A 26,608-nucleotide genomic window follows, 5' to 3' on the forward strand; every position below is an offset into this window, starting at 1 on the left:
CACACAGAGATTCACCTGCCTCTGCCTCCTGAGTACTGGGATTAAAGGTGTGCGTCACCATGCCAGGCCTATTTTTTATTTTTTTTGTATGAGTGTATTGCCTGCATATTACATAAGTGCACCTGTGTTGTGCAATGCCTGTGGAGGTCAGAAGAGGGCATTAGATCCCCTGGAACTGGAGTTGGTTGTTAGCCACCATATGAGTGCTGGGAATCGAACTCGGGTCCTCTGCCCATGGAGGTCAGAAGAGGGCATCAGATCCCCCTGGAACTGGACGGTTGTTAGCTACCATGTGAGTTTTAGGAATCAAACTGGGGTCCTCTGCAAGAACAGTCAATGCTCTTAACCACTTAGCCATCTCTCCAGCCCCCATCATTTTATCTATTTATTTAAAAATATATATTTTTTTGTCTTTTTGAGACAGGGTCTCCTTGTAGCCCCAGGTGTCCTGGAACTCACTATGTAGACCAGGCTGGCTTTGAACTCACAAAGATCCACCTGCCTCCGCCTCCCGAGTGCTGGGATTAAAGGCGTGCGCCACCAAGCCCAGCCATTTTAAAAAATATTTTATTTATTTCATGTGTATGAGTGTTTTGCCTGTGAAGTACAAAGCCTGCGGAGGCCAGAAGCAGGTGTCAGATCCCCTGGAACTGGAATTATGGACAGTTGTCAGCTGCTATGTGGGTGCTGGGAATCAAACCAGGGTCATCTAGAAGAGCAGTTAATGCTCTTAATCACTGAGCCATCTCTCCAGCCCCCATTATTTTATTTTTATTTTTTCTTACAGCTGTTTTCTATGACAAAGTCTTCTTTTTTTAAGTAAATTTTATATCAGGTTGATTTTTTTCCTGTCACAGCTTGGTTCAATTTTCCATGTAGATTGAAAACCGAAAGACATATCAAATTGCATGCTAAGTTCTGTTTAAATTCAAACATGTCCTACCTGCTTCATGGTGGTGTTGAAGCTGTAGTCGTTCCTTCCGTGGATTTCCCACACGATGAAATTGGCTTCAACGTCTTTAATGAAGCCATTGTCATCAAATCTGAAAAAACACCCACAAAAATAACAGTTGAGTGTGAAGTAGAGTAGTTGGAGCTTGCACGTCAGCTAGGCTTAGGCTAAATCCTTTTTTTTTTTTTTTTTTGGTCTTTTTGAGACAGAGTCTCCCTGTAGCCCCAGCTGTCCTGGAACTCACTATGTAGATGAGGCTGGCCTTGAACTCACAGAGATCCTCCTGCCTCTGCCTCCCAAGTGCTGGGATTAAGGGCGGGTGCCACCGTGCCTGGCCTTTTTTTTTTTTTGATGTAGAATCTCATATAACCCAGGATAGTTCCAAACTTACTAAGCAGTAGAGGATAACCTTGAACTGGACCTCAGCCTCCACCTCCCAAGTGCTGGGATTCTGCCCACCACAATGGTGACACCCAGTCTTTATCTTTTATTAGCTTTGTGACCCTGGGGAAGTTACTTGAACTTTTGAACTCTCAATGTTCTTTTCTTTTTATAATTCGTTTTATGTGTGTGAGTGTTTTGCCTGCATATAGGTTCACCATATGTGTACAATGCCCTTGGAGGCCAGAAGAAAGTGTAGGATCTCTTGAAACTGGAGTTTTGGACAGGTGTTAGCTACCATTGGGTGCTGGGAACTGAACCCCAGTTCTCTGTAAGAGCAACCAGTGCTCTTAACTGCTGAGCCATCTCTCCGGCTCAGAACTCTCAATTTCCTTGTTCCTACTAGATATGTCTATTTTTTTTCAGCTGAGTGAAATAATAGATTTTGGGGTTTTTATTTTCATATAGGATCTCATGTAGCCTGGGCTCATCTTGAACCCTTGAACTTGATATGTAGCCAAGTCTGGCCTTGACTTCAGATCTTCCTGTTTTTATCTCCTAAGAACTGACATTACAGGCATACACCACCATGTCCAGCCCCAAACAGATGTTATTCAAAATGAAAACCTAATAGTGGGGGCTGGAGAGATGAGTCAGTGGTTAAGTGCTCTTGTTGCTCTTGCGGTGAATCCAAGTTTGATTCCCAGCACTCACATTGTAGTAAGCTCATACTTGTCTATAAGTCTAGCTCCAGGGGATCTGACCCCTCTGGCCTCCAAGGGCACCTGAACTCACGTGCATATACTCCCCTCCCCTGACATATAATTGAAAATATTACAAATAAAACTTTTTTTTAAAACCTAATAGTGAAGAAGAAAATTTGGAAACCTAAGTGTCTTCATTTTGATAGGGGCCACATATTGATGAGATGGGGGCCTGATGACGCAGACATTAGAGGAAGAAAGGCAGCAGGATGTGAGGAATGGACGGACAAGGCAAGGATTTCCTGGGGTCATTAAATCAACACATACTCATTGCTTGTCCGTCATGTGGCAGACGGTGAAACCTTAGCTTTACTCTAATGAAGATGGAGCTGTTGCTGACTTCCCTGGAGGGGCCAGCCAGAAGACTGGGACTGAGTCTTGAAGCGTCAGCAGCATTGGGAAGAGCTGAGGAGGGGCTGGGAAACAGAGTGGTCTCCAACAGCCCATGCTCAGAGAAAGGAAGATGACTTCCACCAACAGTAGAGACTTGTGGATTCCTATGTGGACAGGTCACCCTTCTCCTCATGCTGGGGTAGGATACCCGAGTCCCACCAAGCCGAGAGTACTTCCCTCAGACCCAGGGCGAGTTTTTAAAGAGATTTGATACTTTATATTAGGGTAATTTTTCTCTATCATATAAAAATAAATGTTTGAGAGCAAAGAGCTATTGATAAATTCTTTTGCATTGTAGAAATTATAACCGTAAAAATGGTTGCATGGTTTTCTTAGTTATCATCTCTCTCTCTCTCTCTCTCTCTCTCTCTCTCATCTCTCCCTCCCTCCTTCTCTCCCTCCCTCTGTCCCCCTCCCCATTTTTTGGAGACAGGCTCTCATAGCCCAGACTGTCTGACCTCAAACTTACTATGTAGCTGAGGTTGCCCTTGAACTCCTGATCTTCCCGTCTTCACCTCCCAAGTGTTGGGATCACAGGCCTGTGCCACCATGCCCTGCACTTTATTACTCCTATTTCTGAATGAAATCATCCCATTGGGTGGCGATTTCACTGAAGACCGTGGCCTCACGTACTTGGTTCTAGGCTGCTGATTCTTGAACTGCTGTTCTACTTTTTGATACAAATTCTGTCTTACCAGCTCTCTGTCTCACAAAAAAATTCTGGTCCTTGACAGTGTCTCTTTGTTCCCTGCCCAGATCTCTGCTTCACAGAGGCTACTGAACCTGGGTTTTTGGGTCTGTTGTAACTTGCTGCTATCCAGAACTGTTTATAAGAATCAGCTATTGTCCCATTTTCACAGGTTGGGTAGGAAAACTTTAAGTGTTAAATAGAAGCTGAGAAGCAATTTTATTTCTGTGCTCACTAGTTTTGAGAAATCATAAAAAGATGAACTGAGAAGGTCAGCACTCAAAGAGGTCGGGGATGGAGGACCCCGTCAACCTCTTGCTGGGTGAGGAGGACAACAGAAAATTCAAAAAGTCCTGTGAGAGCTCTGGACCCTCTCCACAGCAAAATGCTTTGGACACAAGGAATTTTGTAGTTTCATGAGGAGCCAAGCTCAAATACCAGCAGGATTTTGATTCCATCTTGTGCAAGTTATGGAATTCTTGAAATTACTAAGAATTAAGGGCAGGTGAGATGGCCCAGTGGGTAACAGCCCTGGCTGACTGACCTGATCCCTGTAACCCACATGGTGGAAAGAGAGAACCTATTCTGCAATTTGTCTTCTAACCTTCACATGTGTACACACACACACACACACACACACAAACACACACACACACACACGAGATAGATAGGTGATAAAGTAAATGCAACAAATAAGTTAGTTGCAAAGCCAAGTTCTATTTAACCACAAAAAGAGCGCAATCGACTCATGACAACTAATGCAAAGAGCTACAGTGCCATCTAGTGGCTATAAATATACATTGCATGATCCATCATTTTTGTGTTTATAATCTTTGGTAGTGTTTTACTTCATGGATAATATGTGTCAAAAATACTTGCATATGCAAGCTTTCGTCTTTTAGCTAATTTTCATTAGTGTGGATTAGAATGCCAATTAGATCTGAGACGTGCAGAAATGTCACTAGTTGGCAGCTAACTTCCCCATAACCGGTAACATCTCTATGGTGGTTCCACTTTTGGAACCCGAGACTTTGCTATTGATCTTCGTATCTCAACTTCATGAGTGATCCATTGTGTTAATTAAGTCTTTTGTTATTTACATTTTATGTTAGGTGGTCATAAAATCTGAACAGAGCGGGACAGGGCAAGAACAGAAGAGTAGATGTCGGTGACGGCAGTAGGGTCAAAAGGGTCCTTTCTGCTGTTCCTTCGCAGTGAATGTATATTTTCATGATGGTCCAGTACAGAGATCCAGTACAGAGTTTTGTCAACTCGACAAGATCTAGAATTATCCATGAGACAAGCCTCTGGGTACATTTGTGAGGGATTATCTAGATAGGATAACCTGTGAAGGATTTTCTTGATTATCTTCATCGGAGTCAGAAGACCCACGCTGAAGGTGGAAAGTTCCTTCCAGCATCTGCCCAGGTGTAAGGAGCCCAAGGGTAAAGCCTTTGCTTTTTGCCCCCTTGCCTTGGTGGTGAGCTCATCTGTCCTGTGTGCTCTTGGTGAGCTACTGCTGCTGTTGCCACCCTTTGCTACCATCGGAACCCAGCATCTCCGACCTCCCAACGTGAAGGCCAGTGACCCTCTAGGAATCTGGTGTCAGACTGGGAGACGGCTAAGCGAGGCATCCAGCCTTCTGGACTGAGCAGCTATTGGGTTCTCAGCCTCTCCGGTGTGAAGACAGCCACTGTTGGGCTACCCAGGGTGAACCCAGTAAGCCAATCTGACAAATCCCTTTTATATATATTAATTCTATTGGTTCTGTTCATCTAGCAGACCGAGGGAAAAGATGCAGGAGAAAGCCAGGAATGTTCAGAAATAGTGTTCTTAATTAGGAAATGGGGTGGGGACTTGGTTCATATGTGGAGAGATAGCCTTTAGATACACAGATAGCTCATTTATGTTGACAGAGCGTTCACAGGTACAAATGCTTAAAGATCGGTAGATGTGGCATGGACATTTGTGAACTGTGTCCTCTGATTAATGTCACCTCTGACTTGTTGTCTTCATCCTCCTCCCCTTTGCACCTTTATGTCAGTCATCAGCTCTGATTATAACAACTTGTCTCAGAAATAAACTTCTCTGTCCTTGTTTCTTTTCCAATCATTTTTTTCCAGTACACTTTTGTTATAGGTCTTCCTACTTACACGTCTATCTGTATATTCCATCCTCTAGAGAGATCCAGCTAAAGCAAATGTTTAATCACTCCACTCTTCTGTAAGGATGGAAAGAGAGCCTTCATCCAGCACAAGTTTCCTGGAACATCTTCCAGAGCCCATCTTCCTTTATAGCCGGGTTGGATTCTTTCCTTTTGAATTCCAATTCCAACCACCCCATTCCTTTCTGTAATTCAGCTTGGTGTATCAGCTCCTGTGTTTATGTAGTGTGTCTGAATCTTGGACTGTTCTTGATCTTTGAACTCCCAATGCTTGGCACAGTACTTGGTGGGTATTTGGCACAGTACTTGCTGCGAAGTGGACATTTAATAATGATAAGCAAAGCTGAAGCATGTGCTTCATTGGGAGGGAACACATGATTTTTAACATTTATTGTATTTCAAACTTTTTCGTTTTAGCTTTTTATTGTTTAAGAATTTCATACATATGGCTGGAGAGATGGCTCAGTGGTTAGGAGCACTGGTTGCTCTTGAAAAGGACCCAGGTTCCATTCCCAGAATCCACATGGTAGCTAACAATCACTTGTAACTTCAGTTCCAGGGGATCTGACACCCTCTCTGACCTCCACGGGCATTGCACAACACAAGTGCACTTACATATATGTGGGCAGTACACACATACACATAAAATAAAAATAGTAAATAAAATAAAAAGAAATCCATATATATCATATATATTGATCAAATGTACATCCCGTTCCCTCCCCTCCAATCCCTACCTTGTCCCCCACCACTTTTCCCTACCAACTTCATGTGCTCTATTTTTAAACCCACTGAGTCCACTTAGTGCTGCCTGTGTGTGTGAGTACAGGACCATCTACTGGAACATGGTTGGCCTCGCATGGACCACATCACTGCAGAAAACTAACTGTACCTCTCCCAGCAGCCACCACTTTCTAGTAGCTCCTCAGCTGGGGGCATGACTTCATGAGCCCCTTCCCCATCTATGCTGGGATTTTGGCTGGCTTGATCTCATGCATGCAGTCACAGACATTTATTTTTTATTGATTTAATTTTACTCCTGGAAGACTAAGCATTCTAAAACAAGGAAACAAACACAAAACCAGGTCTCAGTAGGGGAAGGAGAGCCTTGGGGAAAGACAGCCTTAGTGCCCAGGAAAACTAGCGATTGAGTAGAAGAACAAAGGATCAACACCAGAGAGGTTAGGATGATGGCACCACTGATCCTGATAGAGAGGGATAGAAGATGGAGAGAGATGGAGGACAGAGAGGGATGGAGGATGGAGAGGGATGGAGGATGGAGAGGAAGCAGGGTAGAACCTTAGAAGTGTTCTGGGTAGGGAAGGAAGGTGATGGGCAAAACATGCTGGCAGAGGCCTTCTGTACCTAGCAAGAAAGCTATGGCAGCAAAACTAAACTGGAGTCCTTGGGCCACCACTATGGCCTTCCGACCCTGAGAGTTCCAAGCCCTCTTCAGCCCAAATTATCCTCCAGGCTGAGGACCTTGACTGAGAGGTGGGTGTTTCAGACATAGAGACTTCACTTCCAGTAATTTCCCTAACAGCACAACTGAACTAGTGTTGAAACCTGTGCACAAAGGGACACGTGCTACAATTTCATTCACAACAGCAAACGAGGAGCACAAGTTATTTGGTCTTTGTTTTCTCTAAGTTTTCTAGCAAGCCATTTAACTTAAACATTTGAACATTATACCTATTATTTATCTATTGTGTGTGTGCATGCACACATGTGTAGAGATCAGAAGACAGCTGTCTGGAGTTTGTTCTCTTTCCTTCCACCATGTGGGTCCAGGGGATTGAACTTGGGTCTTCAGGCTTGGCAGTAAGTGCCTTAATGTACTGAGCATGGTTGGCCTCGCATGGACCACATCACTGCAGAAAACTAACTGTACCTGGGTAGAGGGAGCCTCAATTGGGGAACTGCCTCCATTGGACTGGCCTGTGGCCATGTCTGTGGGGCATTTTCTTGATTGTTGAGTGATGTGGGAGGGCCCAGCCCACTGTGGGTGGTTCCACCCCTGGGCAGGTGGTCCAGTATTGTACAAGAGAGCAGGCTGAGCACAGGCCACAGGACCCAGCCAGTAAGCAGCCTGTGCTTCAGCTCCTGCCTCCAGGTTCCTGTCCTGAGTTCCTACTTTGGGCTCCCTCATGATGAAATGTGACCCAGGAGATGTAAGAAAATAAACCCTTTCCTCCCCAAGTTGCTACTGGTCAGAGTGTTTTGTCACAGCAACCGAAGGCTAACTAGAACATATGCCACCCACATTTATGATGAGTCTTCCTATCTCAGTTACCCTACTCTAGAAACTCCCTCAACAATCATGCTCAGAATTTGTTTCCATAGTGATTTTAAATCCTGTCCAGTTGGCTTTACTATCACAATCATAAGTTAAGAATGAAAGAACAAAATTGGGGGCTGAGGATGTAGCTTGGTGGTAGAGCATGTGCTTAACCTGTATATAATCTGGGTTCCATCCTCAGAGTGGAAAAAAGTCACAGAGAAAAGCAACAAAGCACAAAACTATTGACTCATCCTTACCCTGAGGAGGGATAGAGAGGGCAACAATCCAAAAAGCTGACAGCTCTCCCATCCATGTAAGTCTCAGCTGCTAAACTGTCACCTCCCTCAACACATAGGAACTTTGCCCAAGTTTGTATAACTAATTCTGAAAACTAAGCCTTATACACATCAATTCTTTAAAAAAAAGTCTATTAAATACTTTAAATTTTTAAATTTTTAAAATATTCGATTTATTTTTATTTTATGTGTATGAGTGTTTTGCCTACATATATATAAGTGCACCACATGGAGACAGTCCCCGTAGAAGGCTGAAGAGAGTGTCAGATACCCTAGAACTGGAGTTATGGATGGTCGTGAGTCACTGTGTGGGTACTGGAAACTGAACCTGGGTCTTCTGCAAGAGCAGTCAATGCTCTTAACTGCTGAGCCATCTCCAGCCCCTAAATTAATTTTTTTAAATGGATATGCATACAGTTGCATTATGTATTATTATTTTAAATGGATATGCATACAGTTGCATTATGTATTATTATTTTAAATGGATATACTTACAGTTGTATTATGGGTTTAAACTTCTGTTTGAATTCGAGTCTCAGTGGGCAGCCATATCTTCCCCAATCGTATCTTACTTTCTAGAAACAGAAGTCTTTTAGTTATTGTGCATGTTGACATATTGACAAAATTACAGCTTTCTTACCAAGTTTTTAGATGGTTGATTTCTCAGATATGCCCTGTAAAAAAGACATTATTCATTATTTGCTTATCTTTCGTCTTTTTAAATTTAAAAACTGAAAGCATGACTCTATTTTAGGAGATGTCACAAGTCAATTAGACAAAATTAAGAACTACTCAGTGCTTCCTACAGGCCAGGAATTTTTCACACTTTTCCCCACATCCATTGACACAGTCTCACAACAACCAACAAGGCGCAGATTCCTGTCCTGTACCTGGGGCTATGGCACCATTCTCAGAAATTGTGTGAAACTTATTCAAGGCTACAAACCTTGCTTTGCTAGTGAGAAGGACTTGTCATTAGAAAGCCTGTGCTCACTGTACTATTTCAATGCAGTGCCCCCTGGAACATTAACAAATGAAATAATCAGTACCAACAATGTTTTGTTGTTTTTTGAAAAGACAGGATCTTATGTAGTCCAGGCTGTCCTCAAACTCCTCAATCTTCCTGCCTCCACTTCCTAAGTACTGGGATTATAGATGTGTGTGTGTGTGTGTGTGTGTGTGTGTGTGTGTGTGTGTGTGTGCCCTTATGCCCAGGTAAGGTGTAGGGTGCGTGTGTGTTGGTAGCATTGGGGTCTCATACATGCTAGACAAGTACTCTACCACTGAGCTGTATCCCCACTCCTAGATGTGTTTTATTTTATTTTTTTAAAAATATTTTATTGGCTGGGTGTGGTGGTGCACACCTTTAATCCCAGCCCTTGGGAGGCAGAGGCAGGCAGATCTCTGTGAGTTCAAGGCCACCTGGTCTACACAGTGTGTTCCAGGTAGCTGGGGCTATAGGGAGGCCCTGTCTTTAAAGGCAAAAAAAAGTTATTTATTTTATGTGTATGAGTGTATTGCCTACATGTATGTAAGTGCACCCATGTCATGCAATGCCCACAGGGGTCAGAAGGTGTCAGAGCCCCTGGAACTTGAGTTATGGACAATTGTTAACTGTCATGTGGGTGCTGGGAGTCGAACCCAGGTCCTCTACAAGAGCAGTCAGTGCTCTTAACCACTGAGCCATCTCTCTATCCCCCTAGATGTGTATTTTAATTAATTAATTTATTGTGTGTGTATGATGTGTGTATGGGTATGATGTCTGTATGTGTGCATATCATATGAGTGCAGGTGTGTATACACCATGGAATGCATATGGAGGTCAGAAGACAACCTAGGGTTTTGGTTCATACCTCCCATCTTTTTTTCAGACCCTCTCTTTGCTGTTTGCCACTGTGTATGCCAGGCCAGCTAGTCTGCAAGAGTCTCTGGTTTCTTCTTCCCATCTTACTGTGGCAGCACTGGGATTACAGATGGACACTACTATGCCAGGCTTTAAACGGGCTCTAGGAACTTGAACTCAGGTCAAACTTAGCACTTTACCTGCTGAGCCACCTGCCTAGCCTCTAAAAGTGTATTTTAAAATCTCAGTCACTGCCTAATTTAGATATGTTTGTTTTTATGAGATAGGGTCTCCCTGTAGCTCCAGCTGGCCTGGAACTCACTATGTAGACAAGGTTGGCCTCAATTTCACAGAGATCCACCTGACTTTGCCTCTCAAGTGCTGGGATTAAAGGCATGTGCCACCATGCTGGCTAGATTTTATTTATTTATTTATTTATTTTTTGTTTTATGTGTATGTGTGTATTGCCTGCATGTATGTAAGTGCACCCATGTCATGCAATGCCCGTGGAGGACAGAAGAGACTGTTGGATCCCCTAGAACCAGAGTTATGGACAATTGTTAGCTGCCATGTGAGTGCTGGGATTTGAACCCAGGTCGTCTGCAAGATGCTATCTTTCTTAACCTTAAGATAGGTTCTTAACCTCTACGCTATCTTTCCAGCCTCCTGCTAGATTTATTCTTGTAATGGAATCCTTCACCATGAACTCAAATGAATTCTGTAACTGCTAACTAGATTAACTATAGTTAGTAGAATTAGGTAGGAAATAGATGCACTTATATGTCATCCTTCAATTAAGGCATAATATCCGATATGAGACTAAATGAGAATTGCTTTGTATGTTCAATTAATTTATGTTGGGAGTGGTGGCACAGGCCTTTAGTCCCAGCAATCAGGAGGCAGAGGCAGGAGGATTCTCTGTGAGTTTAAGGTCAGCCTGGTTTACATAGTGAGTGCCAAGCCAGCTGGAGTTACAGGGAGACCTTGTTTGAAAGACATAGATGATATAGATAGAAAGATAGATAGATAGATAGATAGATAGATAGATAGATAGATAGATAAACTAGAGGGGACAATGAGAAATGTGTTTCTTGCATTTTTTGGAAAAGATTAAGTACAATGTCTCCAGATCTTATTTAATGCTGAAACTGATGCATGTCAAGCCAAATACATGGTCACCAACGGGAATTCAATGAACAAGCACTAGCAGATTACAAACTACTAGCTATACATTAACACAGACTCTGTGCTTATGTAAAAACCACTACTTACTTGTCAATCACATAAGAAAAGTCTCTGCGCTGACATCCTTCTTTACTAAATCTGTGAAGACAAAACACAATGAAGTTGGAACATCATTCCTTACATATTTGCATACACATTTCACTAGCTAACGCAGTAGTTCTTTACTGGACCCTGCCATAGAATTCATTTACTGAATTAAACTCTCTTAGTTTGTGGCCTTAGTATTTCTATTTTTTGACTTTTTTAAAGCCAGGGTCTCACTGGCTGGCCTGGAACTCACAGAGATCTGCTTGCCTCTGTTTCCACGGTGCTAGGAAGCATTTCTTTCTTTTTTTCATTTTTTATGTGTCTGAGTGTCATGTCTGCATGTATGCGCAGGTGTGTTGTGCAATGCCCACAGAAGCCAGAAGAAGGTGTTGGGTCCCCTGGAATTGGAGTTACAGATGGTTGTTAGCTGCCATGTGGGTGCTGGGATTTGAACCCACATCCTCTGCAAGAGTAATCAGTACTTTTAACCACTGAGCCATCTCTCCAGTCCCCCCGCCCCTTTTTTAAAATTAAATCAGCTCACAAATATTTTTGAAGACACTGGAATTTGAAATCTATTGATTTATCTCATTTTTTCCTGTTTATTAAAAATTTATAAGTAATAAAGGGAGGCAGGGAAAGTTTGATCAAAAGATAAAATGATTCAATTAGATAGTAGGAATAAACTTAAGAAATGTATTATACCACATGGTGAAACCCAGTAAATAATACATTGAATTTTTGAAGACTGCTAACATACCAGAAGTAAAGTGTTCTCAATACAAAATGCTAACTATGTGACACAATGCACATATGAAATTAGCTAGATTTAGCCATTCAACAATGATGTTTAAATATCATGTTGTAGGTTGGAAAGATGGTTCAGCAGTTAAGATCATAGACTGCTCTTCCAGAGGACCAGAGTTCAATTCCCAACAACCACATCAAGCAGCTCAGAACTGCCTATAACTCCAGGTCCCAGGGGATCCAGTGCCTCTTGGCCTCTAGGGCCACCTGTACCCATGTGTGTGCATGCGCACATGCGTGTGCGCGCGCACACACACACACACGGGGGCTGTTTTTCCAGAGGACTTGGATTTGGTTTCCAGCACCCATATGGCAGCTAACAACCATCAATAACTCCAGTTCCAGGAAATCTGATGCCCTCTTCTGGCTTCCATGGGCATTGTATGCACATAGTGCACTCACATACATGCAGGCAAAACATATACATAAAATAAAAATAAAGAAATTTTAAATGAGTAAAATAGTCCATGAAACATACTATGTGAATTGTATGACAACAAGAAAGGTTAATAGATTAAAACACATTCACATAAAGATGAAAATAAAGTTAAGTGTATCAAAATAGACAAGTTCCTTTATCTGTTCTGTTCCACATTGTATTAGTGTTTTCTTTGCTGTGACAAACATGCCTAACCAAAACAACTTGAGGAGGAGGAGGAAGAGGAAGAGTTATTTTTGGCTCACTGTTTGAAGGTACAGTCCGTCATGGTGGAGGCAGCACAGTGGTAGGAGCGTGAGGCAGCTGGTCACACTGTGTTCACAGTCAGAAGATGAAGGTGCTCAGTTCCCTTTTGTTTTTATTCAGTCCAGGACCTTAGTCTACAGAATGATGCATTTAGGATGGGTCTTCCCACCTCTATTAACCTAATCTAGAGACTTGCAGACATGCCCAGAGACTTCTGCTAGGTGATTCTAGATCCTGCCAACTTGACAATCAATAGTAACCATCGAATACAGAAACTATTTTTTTGAGAGAGGCTCTCCCTGTAGTCCCATCTGGCCCGGAACTCACTATGTAGACCAGCCTGGACTTGATCTCACAGAGATCGCCTGCCTCTGCCTCCTGAGGACTGAGATTAAAGGCGCACACCACCATGCTGGTGTCAGAAACTTATTTTTTAACACTATTTCTACTGTGACTGGAGATCATTGTATAGGTGAGAACCCATTTTAAGGGTTCATATAATTTCTAGTTACGGTTGATGCTGACAGATGGCTCTATGGATTATAAATGATTATTTTTTTTAGCAAGTTGTTATTCACTGGGTCCTTTTGACTTGCTGGTTCCAATGTAACTTGAACTCATCCACCACAGGTTTTAGATGGACACTGGAGGTCTAGACCACCATATATTCTGAACCCAAACACAGCCCTGAAAGATGCTCTTCTTTGCTGTCTCCATTCTCATCTTGGGCCTAGGCCTTCTCCCCTCAACCCCCGCCAGGCTTCTTGACTAACCTCCTTAGCCAGATCTTGCCCACTGTGTCTTGACTCACCTGCAACCTGACCAGCTACATTCTGTCTCCCCAGGCTGTACCCATTCTAGCCTTGGGTCTAGGACTCCAGCACTTCCTGCCTAAGACCCTACCCACTACATCTTGATCCACCTGCACCAGTACCAGCTACATTCCTCTGTTCTAGCGCCCATACTACTCTGATTAGCTAGTTAGACCCTCGCCACAGCTGTCCCTATTCAAGCCCTGGGCTGAGGCCCACTCATGCTCTCCCTGCCTGAGACCTCTGGATTAGCCTTCCAAGTCAGACCCTGCCCATTGTACCTTGATTCCCCTGCACCCACGCTAGCTACATGCTCCTGCTCCAGGGCCCACACCTACTTTGCCTAGCTAATTAGTCTCTCCCCACACTGTCCCCACCCCTGCCTTGGCCCTAGCCCCTCTCCTGATCTTCCTGCCTGACTAGCCTGCCAGAACCCAGCCACTGGAGCCCCATAATCTTGAATCAGGGATGCGCCTTCCCCAATGCTGCAGAGGTCTTTACTAATCAGCTTGGAACCATCCTGTCCCACCAATAAAAAAATAAAAAATGAGGACCTGAAGCACAGACCAACTAAGTACTCAGACCTGACCTGAAAGCAACCAAGCTACATCAACAATATAGACAGAACCAAACTTCAACTAAACAAAGGCAGGTTAGAATTTCAGACACACAACCAACCAAAGAAATCCGTAAACCCAAACCACAATGCAAAAACACAAATAATATGAAAGATGCTCTTCTTCATTAACATTGTTCCTAGCTCTCCTCAGGTGCCTTGGACCCCAGACTCCACCTGCCTTCCTTGGTACCTGTGAAGGCCACTTGACCAAAGCAACTCCAGCTCTCACAGCTCCAGAGCAGTGGGTCACTGAAATGTAGAGGGAGCTCGGGTATGCTCTTCAGGTGATTCTGATGAGCAGCTTTCCCATTATTACTTGGACCTTCCCAGAAACAGATTGGTTTAAATGGCTATACTCACTGCAGAAGGAAATCAGGAGCCTGGGAAAGGATTCTGCATGTGACAGGTACTGAGAATTGATTTTGGTCACATGTTGCTCACAGCAATTGTTCTTAAACTTTAATGCTCCTTCTAGTGTCCTGGAAATTTTGTCAAGACGCAGATTACAATTAACAGTTTGAGGTTTGTGCTCCTTCATTTCACTAACAAGGTCCCAGGTGATGCCAGTGCTGGTCCATGTGCCAAACTAACAGCAGAGATGCAAATCATTCCCAAATAAGGGTGCCCCGGGGCTACAGAAGTCAGTCTTCTTACCTTTCCTGAAAAACAGTTTTTGGGAAAGTGTTTGGAATGCACGTTTAGGAAATGCTGAGTGAGAAGGAAATACTTAGTTATCAATCTAGGAAGTGATTTTACAATTCAGTAATAACCAAAAGATTATCAGAATGGTGGAGGAACAGACTTTTTAAAAAATAGTCTTGTTATATAGCCCAAGATGGTCTGGAACTGACTATGCAAGCCAGGTTGGTCTGAAGTCCAGCAGCTTCATTTCTCTACCTCCGAAGTACTGAGATTTCAGTCAAGAGCCACCTGCCTGACTAGGAATAAACACTTGTTTTGGATGAGAGCAAGCCATATTTCTAACTACTCAGATGAAAACCAATGGTCCCCGACTCATCTTTACCCCTAGCGGAAGGAAAGAAGCCATAGTAAATTACTGCCTCCCATTACGCACCAGACCTCAGTCAGATAGACTTGTGTGTGCTGATGTTGACTCTCTCCCATGTAGAAGAGAGCTACAAATGGATGTAAAAATCCATTGTGTCTCATCATGAGGTTGAGGAAATGCATACCTTAGGGTGTTCCGAGGGAACCATTGGTCACAGAAAAAGGTGCAGGGAGTGGAAGCCTTTCTGATATGGGTGTAAGCAACTCTCTGACAGAAATGAAGTTAGAACTGGTTTAAGTAGGATGGAAAACAGAGGGGGTGGTTTCTCCCTCTCATTTTCTGGGGATGTGCTGCAGACTGAAGTGTCGAAAGAAGTAATGGCAAATATAGACATGGGGGACTGAGAGGGAGGTGCAGAATCAGGAAATGCTGTGTTTTTAGAGTGATTCAAATGCAGTATTTGACTGGACAGTAAGTTCAAACCAGCTGAAACTGGACACCAATTCCAATTCAGGTTTGGATTTCATTATGGGCATGCCAGTTATGAGACTACTATTACCACTAATTATCATAGTTTGTCAACTTGACACAACTGAGGAGAGGGACATATTTGAAGAATTTCCTTCATCAGATTGGCCTCCGGGCATGTCTGTAAGGCATTTTCTTGATTGCTGATTGATGTAGGTGGGTCCAGTCCACTGTGGACAGTGCCATTCCAGGTAAGCAGGTCTGGGCCACATAAAAGAAAGGCAGCTGAGTGATGCAGGCGGAGCAAGCAGCATTCCTCCTGGTCCTGCTGGAGTTCCTGCCTTGGTTTCCCTTGATGATGAACTGTAACTTCTAAGCTGAAATAAACCCTTTCCTCCCCAAGTTGGTTTTGGTCAGTATTTTATCACAGCAACAGGAAACCAAACTAGGACACTAATGATTACCAATTAGAGCACCATTTGTTTCCAGAGTAAGACCAGTCAAGTGGAAGTATACTTGCCCATCAACCACAATGTATTTATTCACATCACAGCCAACAGCAATTTGGAACACCTAAAAATGAAATAATTTTATGTAGTGAGTTCAGCAGTTCTGCCTTGCATGATCTAAGAGAGTATTAGAGCAAAATCCACTATATTTCAGATTGGAAAAATCAGATTGACTATCCCTTAATTTGAAATGCTAGGTGCCAGAAGTGTTCCAGATTTTAGAATAGTTGCATGTACATAATGAGGTATCTTGGGGATGAGACCCAAGACCAAGCACAAAATTCATTCATGATTCCTATGTACCACATAAGCATAACCTGAAGGCAATTTTGTGCAATCTTTCTAGTATACTCATATTTTGACTGTGACCTGTCACATAAGGTCAGGTGTGGAATTTTCTACTCCCAGTATCATGTTAGTGTTGAAAATTTCAAGATTTCTGAGTACTCTGGAAACGGATGCTCAACCTGCAACAACCTTTAAGTACAGGGTTGTAATATACCGTCTAGGTCGCTTTCCTCCTCTTATGATCACAATGTTTGCTTCTTGCCTTTACTGCTTAGGCAACCCAAAGGAGGGTTCTCTGTTTTCTTTCGTCAGTATGTCAGAAAATAGATCTCATCTCATTTCATCTTCTACCTGCACAGCTACAACCCTATGCTTGAGGCCTGTACCATAGACTCTGCCTGCTGACTTCTATAATGTACCTAACTGGAGCAGTCATTTGTCAGGATATTGAGTGGCATCATGTGCAGAAGCCTCTTAGGCTTTGTTAGTTTTGCTTTATACAGCACGACTCTGTATTCAAAGGAATAACTGGTCAATTAAGGGACTTCACATAGACCTCTGGATATTTATTTTGAACATGCTGACTTCTAACTTATGATACTCCCGTATTGCCTCCCAAGTGCTGGGATTACAGGTAGCCATGTTCCACCAGCATCTATGTTTATTTGTTTGATAATGGATACTATGGTACAGCACTCAGCATAGTGTCTACCGCAGGACTCTGAGATGCTTCATTAACACAGACCATGCATTCCTCTGGGATGCAGTGAGGCAAGTGTGAAATTCAACAATGGTATCACACAAATATGGTGTGCCATGAGGCCTGGATTCATAGGCTGGAAATGTCTGAGGAAGACATTCTGTGTGGAAAAGGTCAACATTTAAAGAACTAGATAAAATAACAAAATATTTTAAAAAAAGAACTAGCTAGCTAAAACTCCACTGTATAAGAGAACCTACCTCAATATATAATGTGGAGCGCAATTGAGAAAGACACCTTATAATCGACCTCTGGCCTCCACAGGCATGCACATACATATGTGGACCAAGTAACAAAGACAGCAGGCTCCTAGTCAGATGGCTCAGTTCAGCCCATTTTGTCCAGCAGGTTTAACAAGAGCCTGACTTCATCCACTGGAGAAGTCTGTGGGCCATGGTTCTATGTCCATGCAGAGTTCAGTGCTGTGCCTGCGTACTGTTCACCTGGGAGGCTGATGACTTGCTTGCTCATGTACATGACAGTGCAAAGAAGGGACCCTGTTCTTGAGAACATTCTCTAGTCGGCATGCAAATTTTGATTTCCCTGGATAACTAGATAATCTCTCTCTTATCCTACTACTTAACAGGGCTGTTGCATAGTACTCTGCCAGATTTCAGGGGTAGGCAAGTCACACTGGGCCAGTGGGTTCAGGAGGTAGTTTGATTTGAATTGTGCTTACCTTGGGGAGAGTGGGGAAAATACCAGTATTATTAGATAATGACTCTGTGATAAGCAGGGTTCTTAATACTTTCATAAACAATCCCACTATCACTCCCAATAATCCATGAGATGGATGTTTCCCCTTTACAAAGGAGGCAGGGAAGCCTCAGAAGGCTTAAGTAGCTTGACCAAGCCAATGAGCCACACAGCTGGGAACTGAACTCAAGTGAGATAAATCTTCTGGGTAAAGCTGCGCTGGGCAGGGTAAGGCAAAGATGGATCTCCTACAAGTTCATTGACTGATGGGGATAGGAAGAACCTCAGGGCCACAGGAAGGTATCCATAAAGGTCAGGGGCATCTGAAGGCAGAAAATCCAGTCTTAGAGAAGGCTGAAGTTTCATGCTTCCACCACAGACAGCTGTGGCTAGGTGGTGCAACTGGTTGATGGGGGGTTGTGGTGGTGGTATGCTGCTGTACAGTTTCTAGGGAGGCAGCACATGCTAACAGTGCTAAGGATGGATCACATTCATCCCAGCTCAAGGCTCCCTTGAAACTGATGGAAACTTGTCCTGGTACAAGTTCTGGAGTCTGGAAAGAGAGGGACAAAAGCCCTATTCCATTGGTAGTCCTGTATCCAGCAGATGCTTACTATACACTGACTGGCTGCTAGTTAGGCTGAGAACTAATGCTGAATCACAGACTCAAGGTTGCTAAGACATTGCATTTACCTTCATGCCATTTTTTACCTGCACACTGTTGCCTATGCCTTGTCCTGAAGTCTCTTGGCCTCTGCCTGCTGTATGTCTGCTTATTCTTCAGTCATAGAGTGTATGCATCTTTTCCCTTCCCAATCAAAACGATGCTTTCCTCTGAGCTTTGGTAACTGAGTGCACCATGCTGTCTTAAGCAAGGCATATTTACCTCCATGGAGGGCACTTTGTAACTCCCATTATACAGTTTATCTTCCAACCTTCCAAAACTAATGATTTTATACTTTTGTATACATTTTATAATGATTTTACACTTTGGATGACAAACTCACAAAAGGCAGAATTGTATCTTATGCTTCCAAAACAGAGAAGGGCCATCTTCACAAGTGGAGGGGAGAGGATAGTATAAAGATAATATGTTATTTAGTTTACTAACTATACATTTTTAGCATGTATGTCGTGTGCCTGTGTGTGTGTCCACATATGTATAGGTGTACCTGTCTGTGTGTGCACATACACGTGTATACTTGTATGTGGAGGTCTGAGCTTGGCTTCAGGGGTCGTTCTCCATTTCTCTCCTCCCTATTCTTTGAGACAGGGTCACACAGTTGAACCCAGACCTTGCTGATATGACTAATCTAGATAGCTAGCTTTTGGGGGAGAATGCCTGCCCCTGCCATTTGAGTGCTGGGATGACTGGCAGGCTGAAATACCCACTCAGTATATGGGTTCTGAAGATACAAACTCTGGTCATCAAGCTTTTGTGGCAATCTCCTGGTCTCTAACTCTACATTTTTAAAGAAATACTTATGATTTAACATATATCACTCACCTTTTTGGCCAATGGACACATTTTTGAAAACTCACTAGGTCGGAGATGAACAAGCACAAGACCCGTGTTCTTTTCTCTAGGAAAAACGACTCACACAGGTTACTGTAGAATCATGAAAGCAGGAGAGAGAACTCTGTCTTTGTGTAGATCACATATGAAGCCCTGTTACATGATGGGGCTGAACCCTCTAAGGAGTTCTAAAGGCCTGGAGGGTGGTGCTGGTAGTAGCTGCTTCTGTGAAGGGAGCTGTGCACTGTGCAGCAGCCCCACGTTCTCTGGTCCCATGCTTTGACCACCAGATGGTTGGTACAGCAGAAAACAGAAGTGAGCATTCTATTAGCATTTCAAGCACTGCTCATTCCCCACTCCACAAACATCCTCAGTCCCTGGATGTTGGGGTTCTGCACCTGACATTTTCACCTGCTTCTCCTGATGGTGTTTTGAGGTGGCAGCCCTATAGAATCCCATTGACAACACCTTTGAAACAATAAAGAGCAATGCATCACCTAACCACGTTAAGCTCTGTAAACTTATCTGACTGGAACCCAAAAGGAGGTCAGATATAAGGCCTTTCTCCACTACCAACTGCACATAAATGATTTTATGCTTGGGCAAAATATGAGGGTTCCAAAATAATAGAAATAGAAATTTTGTAAGTTTGTTTCACATTCCATCCCTGCTAAAGTTTTATTTTTAGAAGAGGGAAAACTGAGGGAAAAAGAAAATATCTTAGATGAATTGATGTGGGTTCTACAACATAATTCTCAGTAAATGTTTGTAAAAACAAAAATACCCAAAGGAATCTACTCTGTTAGAAGGTGAATTAGCTACTTTCCTGTTACTATGACAAAATATCCTGACAAAAGCAACTTAAGGGGAGAAGAGTTTATTTGGGTTCACAGTTCAAAGATACAACCGATCATGGTGGGGAAGGTCAAAGCAGCAAGAACTTGTAGCACCTGATCACATGACATCCACAATCAGGAAGAAGAGGGTAATGAATGCTTGTGCTAAGCTCACTTTCCTCATTTTATACAGTTTAAGATCCTAGCCCAGGGAATGGTGCCTCCCACAGTGGCCAGCTCTTCCCACCTCACTTAGCCTGATCACTGTTATTGCCCCATAGACAACTCAGAGGCCCATCTCCCAAATGAATCTAGATCTCATGAAATTGACAACTGAGATGAATCATCACAGAAGGCTAGAGAGAAAAGCCAAGGGGTGAATGGGAAAGGAAGACTGGAACCATGGAACCTCTCCTGAACACTGTTCAAGGAGCATTTTCTCCTCACTGTTCCTGGTCACTACTGCACCATCTTGTTTTCTTTTCATTTCTTTTTCTTTGTGTGTGTGTGTGTGTGTGTGTGTGTGTGTGTTTTACATATATGTTTATATGGGTCTGTACATGTGTGTATGCATGTATATACCTCTACACACACACACTTTTTAGTGGAAGCCAGAGGTTGACATTAGCTGTCTTCCTTGATCACTTTCCACCTTATTTTTCAGAGACAAAATCTCTCACTGAACCAGAGCTCATCAATTGGACTGACTGGCTGGCCAATGAGCTCCAGGAACCCTCCTGTTGCTCCCAACACTGCAACACTGTAACACTGGGGCTACAGGCAATGAATGCTACCTTGCCCGGCTTTCACATGGATACTGGGGATCTGAACTCAGGTCCTCAAGCTTGTGTGGCAGGCGCTGTATTGACTGAGCCATCACTTCAGGTTCTGTTTTCAATACCACTTTTCAGTTCTTGGAATTATCATATTTGTTAGTTGCTTGGTGTTCGTCTTCTCCCACTGGAGGTAGGTTCTGAGATGCTGGTACTCCACCTTTTATCTTGGCTATGTATTTGGAATATCTAGAGAGTGCTTGGAATAGAAGAGTCACTCAAACTCACATGCAATAGGAGCAGCCTACAGAAAACAAGACCCTTTGCTAGGGGGAAAAAGAACTATTTTTTTTTTCCTCCAGAAAATATTGTGGGTTTTTGTTTTTCCCAAAAAATATTGAAAATAAGCAGTTCATAATGATAATCATAGGACATGCCTTTCTGTCATGTGATGATTTGGATACAATTAATCTTTTTAAATATTAAAAAAAAATTTTTTTTTTGGTCTTTTTGAGATAGGGTCTCCCTGTAGCCCCAGCTGTCCTGGAACTCACTATGTAGGCCAGGCTGTCCTTGAACTCACAGAGATCTGCCTGCCTCTGCCCCCCCAAGTGCTGAGATTAAAAGCGTGCACCACCACGCCTGGCCATATTTAAATTATCTTACCAAAATTACAGTGAAACTTGACTGGACTTATATAATAATTATGACTAATTATATAAAGCTTCTTGACACTGGTTCACATGGTGGGCATATTGAGAGGGCTTAGTGGGAAACCCTTAGGTCAATGAGGGCATGAGGTAACGCTGTGCGGAAGGATTGGTATAAGAGGAGCAAGCCTAGTCGCAGCCAGTCATTCCTGCTTCCTGTTCAAAATGCAGTGCTCCTGCATGCTTTCCTATCACTGCTAGCCACTAGGAGGAGCTGCAGCCTGGGTGGCCCTCACCATGTCTGCACTATGCTGCTTGGGTTTTCAGCTTCCAGAACAGTGAGATTAATACTCCCAACCCCACAGCTTATGAAGGTTTGAATAAAAATGTCCTCCATAGACTCCAAGTATTTGGAAATTTTGTTCCCAATTGGTGGCACTGTTTGGGGAAGGGTAGGAGGTGTGGCTATGCTGGAGGAAGCATGTCCTTAGGGGTGGGCTTTAAGAGTCCTTAACCCTTGCCGGATTTCCTGTCTTTTTCTGCTTCCTGTGCCTGCTTGAAGATGCAAGCGCTCAGCTTTCTGCTTCAGTCACCTCTGCCAACTTGTCCCCCCTGCCATGAGGGACATTTACCCCTGGAAATGTAAGCTTAAATAAACTCTTCTTATATAAGTTGTCTTGGTCATGGTGTTTTATCACAGCAACAGAAAAATAACTAATGCATAGCCCATGTCAGGTATTTGGCTATATTGATGGAATACTTATTAATGCACACAGAATTCCAGGTTGGTTATCTTTTCTTCAGAAATTACATGCTCAGATGCTACCTGATCCAAGACTCAAAGCTGGCGTTTTATGTGATTTTACTCACAGTTAGACTTTCTCTGATATTAAGAGCTCTTGCTTTTGATTAAAGATAATGGATAGAGACTTTGAATTGAGAATTGATGATAGAACATGAATGGAAATGATTGAATTAAGAAATAGTCCTGTTTTGTTCAGTTGGTTAAGAACATCCTAAGGACCAGGCATGGTGGTACACACCTTTAATCTCCACACTCTTGGAGGCAGAGGCAGGTGGATCTCTGTGAGTCTGAAGCCAGCTTGGTCTACATAGAAAGTTCCAGCCCAGCCAAGGCTACATAGTGAATCCTTCTCTCAAAAAAAAAAAAAAAAAAAAAATTCCTGGGGCTGGAGAAATGACTCAGAGGCACTGGCCTCTCGCAAAGGACCTGGGTTCAATTCACAGCACCCACATGGCGGCTAACTACCGTCTGTAACTCCGGTTCCAGGGGATCTGATGCCATCTTCGGACCTCTGCAGACATTGCACAACATGGGTGCACTTACAGACATGCAGGTAATAGACTCATACACATAAAATCTTCAAAAAATTCTAAAGGCTCATGGGTGGCTTGGTCCTTGGGATAGCACCACTGGGAGTTGGTGGCTGTTCAGGAGGTAGGGCTTCATGGGATCCCTGGGTGACTGGGGGTGTGCACTCAAAGATGACTGTCAACCCTGGTCTCTTCCTCCTTGGTACCTGGCTCATGGGGTAAGAGGTGCATCATGTGCCTGTACTGGTGGTGCAGCTTTGCCAGTCCCAGCTTTGCCTCTCAAGTCATGGCTCAAAACTCACAAGCACAAATAACCCTCTTCTCCTTAGTTATTTTAGGTATTCTGTTACAAATGGAAAGTCAACTCACATGAGACCATTTTTGGCATCTTCAATGGAATGAAGAACCTTCATATTTTCCACTGACTACAAAGATTATTTACATTTTAATGAAAAATACTCGTTTACAAAGATCTAGAATCAAAGCACTCTGAAAACTGGACATTTAAAGGGATCTGAGTACATTTAAATAAAATCTACAAATTAATATCCGGAGTAATATATTTTAAAGTCATACTTACTGTAAATCGAAGTAATCATCTGCTAAATTATAATCTACATTCTGAGAAAATTTAGTTTCCTGAAAAAGAAAATTAAAAAGTTTCTGAAAAGCAGGAAAGCTGGGGATGGGGACCTCCACTTAGTGACATTACCTCAACTTAGAGTCATGTGGTGTCTACATTTAAGCACAACAGAATATGTACTAACATTCATTACTATAAACCAAGTTTTCCTAGGACCCAGTATATACCTTTAAGACATATTTAAATCTTTTTTTTTTTTTTTTTTTTTTTCTTTTTGAGCCCAGGTCTCCCTGTAGCCTCAGCTGGGCTGGAACTCACTCTGTAGACCAGGCTGGCCTTGAACTCACAGAGATCTGCTTGCCTCTGCCTCCTGAATGCTGGGATTAAAGGTGTGTGCCACCACACCCGACTTTAAATCTTTCTTTAAGTAAGGAAAATTATATACATTTTTATATAGCATTTTGAAGATTATTACATTTATTTACTTTGTGTGTGAGAGATGTGCGTGGGGGGGCATGCATTTGCCACAGCATGCATGTGGAAGTCAGAGGACAATGGGTTTTCTCCTTCTATCATGTGTGTCCTGGGAACCAAACTCAGGTTGTCAGTCTTGGCAAGTGGCCTTACTTGCTGGACCAGTATTTTTTTTTTTAATTTCTTTTTTTTTGTAAAAGCCCAGTTATGTATAAATTATTTTACTTTGTTACATTTTTTGTTCCTTTAATTTGTGTGTGTGTGTGTGTGTGTGTGTGTGTGTGTGTGTGTGTGTATTTGTATACGATGGGGATATATCATTTAAATTTGGTTCTTGCTAATCTTTTTTGATGAAAATATACTCCGTCCCCCTAAATTTTTTTGGTGTTAGTTAGGGATATATCATTTAAATTTGGTTCTTGCTAATCCATTTTGATGAGAACATACTACGTCCCCCTAAAAATTCTTGGTGTTAAGGTGTTGGATATGAAGTGGTTCAACACAAATGTTCAATCTGTTTTGATGAAATTTCAGCTGGTGAGGTTTATTAAATTAAAAACAAAAAACAAAAAAACTGGGGCTGGAGAGATGGCTCAGCCGTTAAGAACACTGTTCTTTCAGAAGAACCAGGTTCAAATCCCAGCATCCACATGGCACCTAATAACTGTCTATAACTCCAGTGCCAGGGGATCCGACAGCCTCTCCTGACCTCCGTAGGCATTGCATGACACGGGTGCACTTACCTACATGCAGGCAATACACGCATATACATAAAAAAAATATTTCCAGTGGGGCATTGGTGGTGCACACCTCTAATCCCAGCACTTGGGAGGCAGAGGAAGGTGAATCTTTGTGAGTTCAAGGCCAGCCTGATCTACATAGTGAGTTCCAAGTCAGCTGGGGCTACAAATCTCCAATTCAGGGAAAGGAACTATAATCAGATTTGCCCCTGCATTCTATTGTATACTTTATATGTCACATTTGAAGTAACTTTACAAGAATGTTCCTGCTTGTAGTTAGGTTCCTTTTATGAAATGTAGCCATAGTCTTCAAGATTACTGTCATTTAAATGATGCTCAGACTTAGGTCAACTCTATCATCTATCTATATATGTCTATCTATGTATCTATCTATGTATCTATCTATCATCTATCTATCATCTTCTATCTACTATTTTAGATTACAAACACTGAATGGCAAGCCTGAAAATATCTGTAGTATAGAATAAGACACTATCAAATGTCTTCTATCAAAGATGGAAAGAAAGGACTGACACCCACAGCTGTCCTATGACTTCCACAGGTACATGTATAAATAGAACAAACAAGAATTCTAGAAGTGAAAAGTGAGAAGCACAATTAAACTGAATACACAGATGTAATTTAAATATGTAAATATTTAATAATGCCAAATATAATTTTGGCAACAGATTAGACAGAAAAAAAAGTGCTGATGTGGAAGACTGACTAGAAGAAATTATATCACCATATTCCAGGGAGGTAAAAAAATGAACAATATAGAAGAGAGAAGACTTATGGAGATGAGATTGAGACAGTTTAACATGTGACTAATTAGAGTTACAGGAGACAAAAGGAAAGAGAAGGAAGTCTAGATAAGACCTGACTACATGTGTGATAGAAACAACGATCTTCACATTCAAAAATTCCATGTAGCATTACAGCAAAGAAACCCACATCTACCCAGTCACACAAAAACTGCAGAAAGTGTAGAACAAACTTTTAAAGCACCTGAGGGTTAGAGTTAAAATTATGAGTAATTGGGTTGGGGAGATGGCTCAGTGGGTAAAGTGCTTGCCATGCAAGCATGAGGACCTGAGTTTGGATCCCCCAGACCCACATAAAGCTGGACATGCTAGTGTGCATCTGTAATCACAGTGCTCCTATGCTGAGATGCGAGGTAGAGACTGGAGAACTCCAGAACCTTGTGGGCTGGCTACCTTTGTGTACACAGACCAATAAAAGAGTCTGCCTCAAACAAGGTGGAAAGAGAGGACTAACATCCAAAGCTGTCCTATGACTTCCACATGTATGTTGTAACTCTCTCGCACACACACAACAATAATTTCTTTTCAGAAATGAGGTAAAATAAACATATTTTCAGACAAAAAGCATGGTGTATTTAATCCCCAGTAACCTCACACAAAAATATATGTTAAGCTGGGCATGGTGGTGCATGCCTTTAAACCCAGCCTGGTCTACATAGTGAGTTTCAGGCCAGCTGGTGCTACAAGGAGACCCTGTCTCAAAAAGACCAAAAAGAAGAAGAAGAAGAAGAAGAAGAAGAAGAAGAAGAAGAAGAAGAAGAAGAAGAAGAAGAAGAAGAAGAAGAAGAAGATGGGAGTAGGGTGGGGGTTGGGGAGGGGGTGCATATGGAGAGATGGCTCAACAATTAAGAGCACTGACTGCTCTTGCAAAGGACCCGGCTTCAGTTCCCAGCACCTACACAGCAGCGAACAACTCTCCATAACTCCAGTTCAGGGGATCTGATGCCCTCTTCTGGCCTCCATGGCACTGCATGCATGTGGTGTACTTACATACATGCCGACAAACCACTCTTAACACATAAAAAATAAGTAATTTTTTTAAAAATTAAAAAAGGGTAAACACTGCTATTTGTGACATATTGCTATATAAAACTGCTATATACATTACTACTGTAAAAAGATGGAATTAAGATCTGTGACTATAATAAGTTGGGGAAAGAGTAAAATATTCAATTAAATTTAGATTTATA

The 26,608-nt window shown here is 42.5% G+C and overlaps 1 protein-coding gene across 1 annotated transcript in view; it reads right to left on the bottom strand.

Moving 5' to 3' along the window:
• Catspere (catsper channel auxiliary subunit epsilon) overlaps positions 1 to 26,608 on the bottom strand; it is a 95,910-nt gene that overhangs the window by 28,750 nt on the left and 40,552 nt on the right. Inside the window, exons 9-15 of the mRNA XM_008849187.1 lie at positions 23,378 to 23,436; positions 19,195 to 19,270; positions 15,955 to 16,007; positions 11,035 to 11,085; positions 8,560 to 8,593; positions 8,415 to 8,494; positions 944 to 1,043 (exon numbers count right to left, since the gene is read on the bottom strand). Coding sequence (XP_008847409.1) covers positions 944 to 1,043; positions 8,415 to 8,494; positions 8,560 to 8,593; positions 11,035 to 11,085; positions 15,955 to 16,007; positions 19,195 to 19,270; positions 23,378 to 23,436 — 453 coding nt within the window. The remainder of the gene's footprint in view (positions 1 to 943; positions 1,044 to 8,414; positions 8,495 to 8,559; positions 8,594 to 11,034; positions 11,086 to 15,954; positions 16,008 to 19,194; positions 19,271 to 23,377; positions 23,437 to 26,608) is intronic.

Source organism: Nannospalax galili, unplaced genomic scaffold, assembly GCF_000622305.1.
Source record: "Nannospalax galili isolate Female #2095 unplaced genomic scaffold, S.galili_v1.0 scaffold543, whole genome shotgun sequence".
NCBI lineage: Eukaryota > Metazoa > Chordata > Mammalia > Rodentia > Spalacidae > Nannospalax > Nannospalax galili.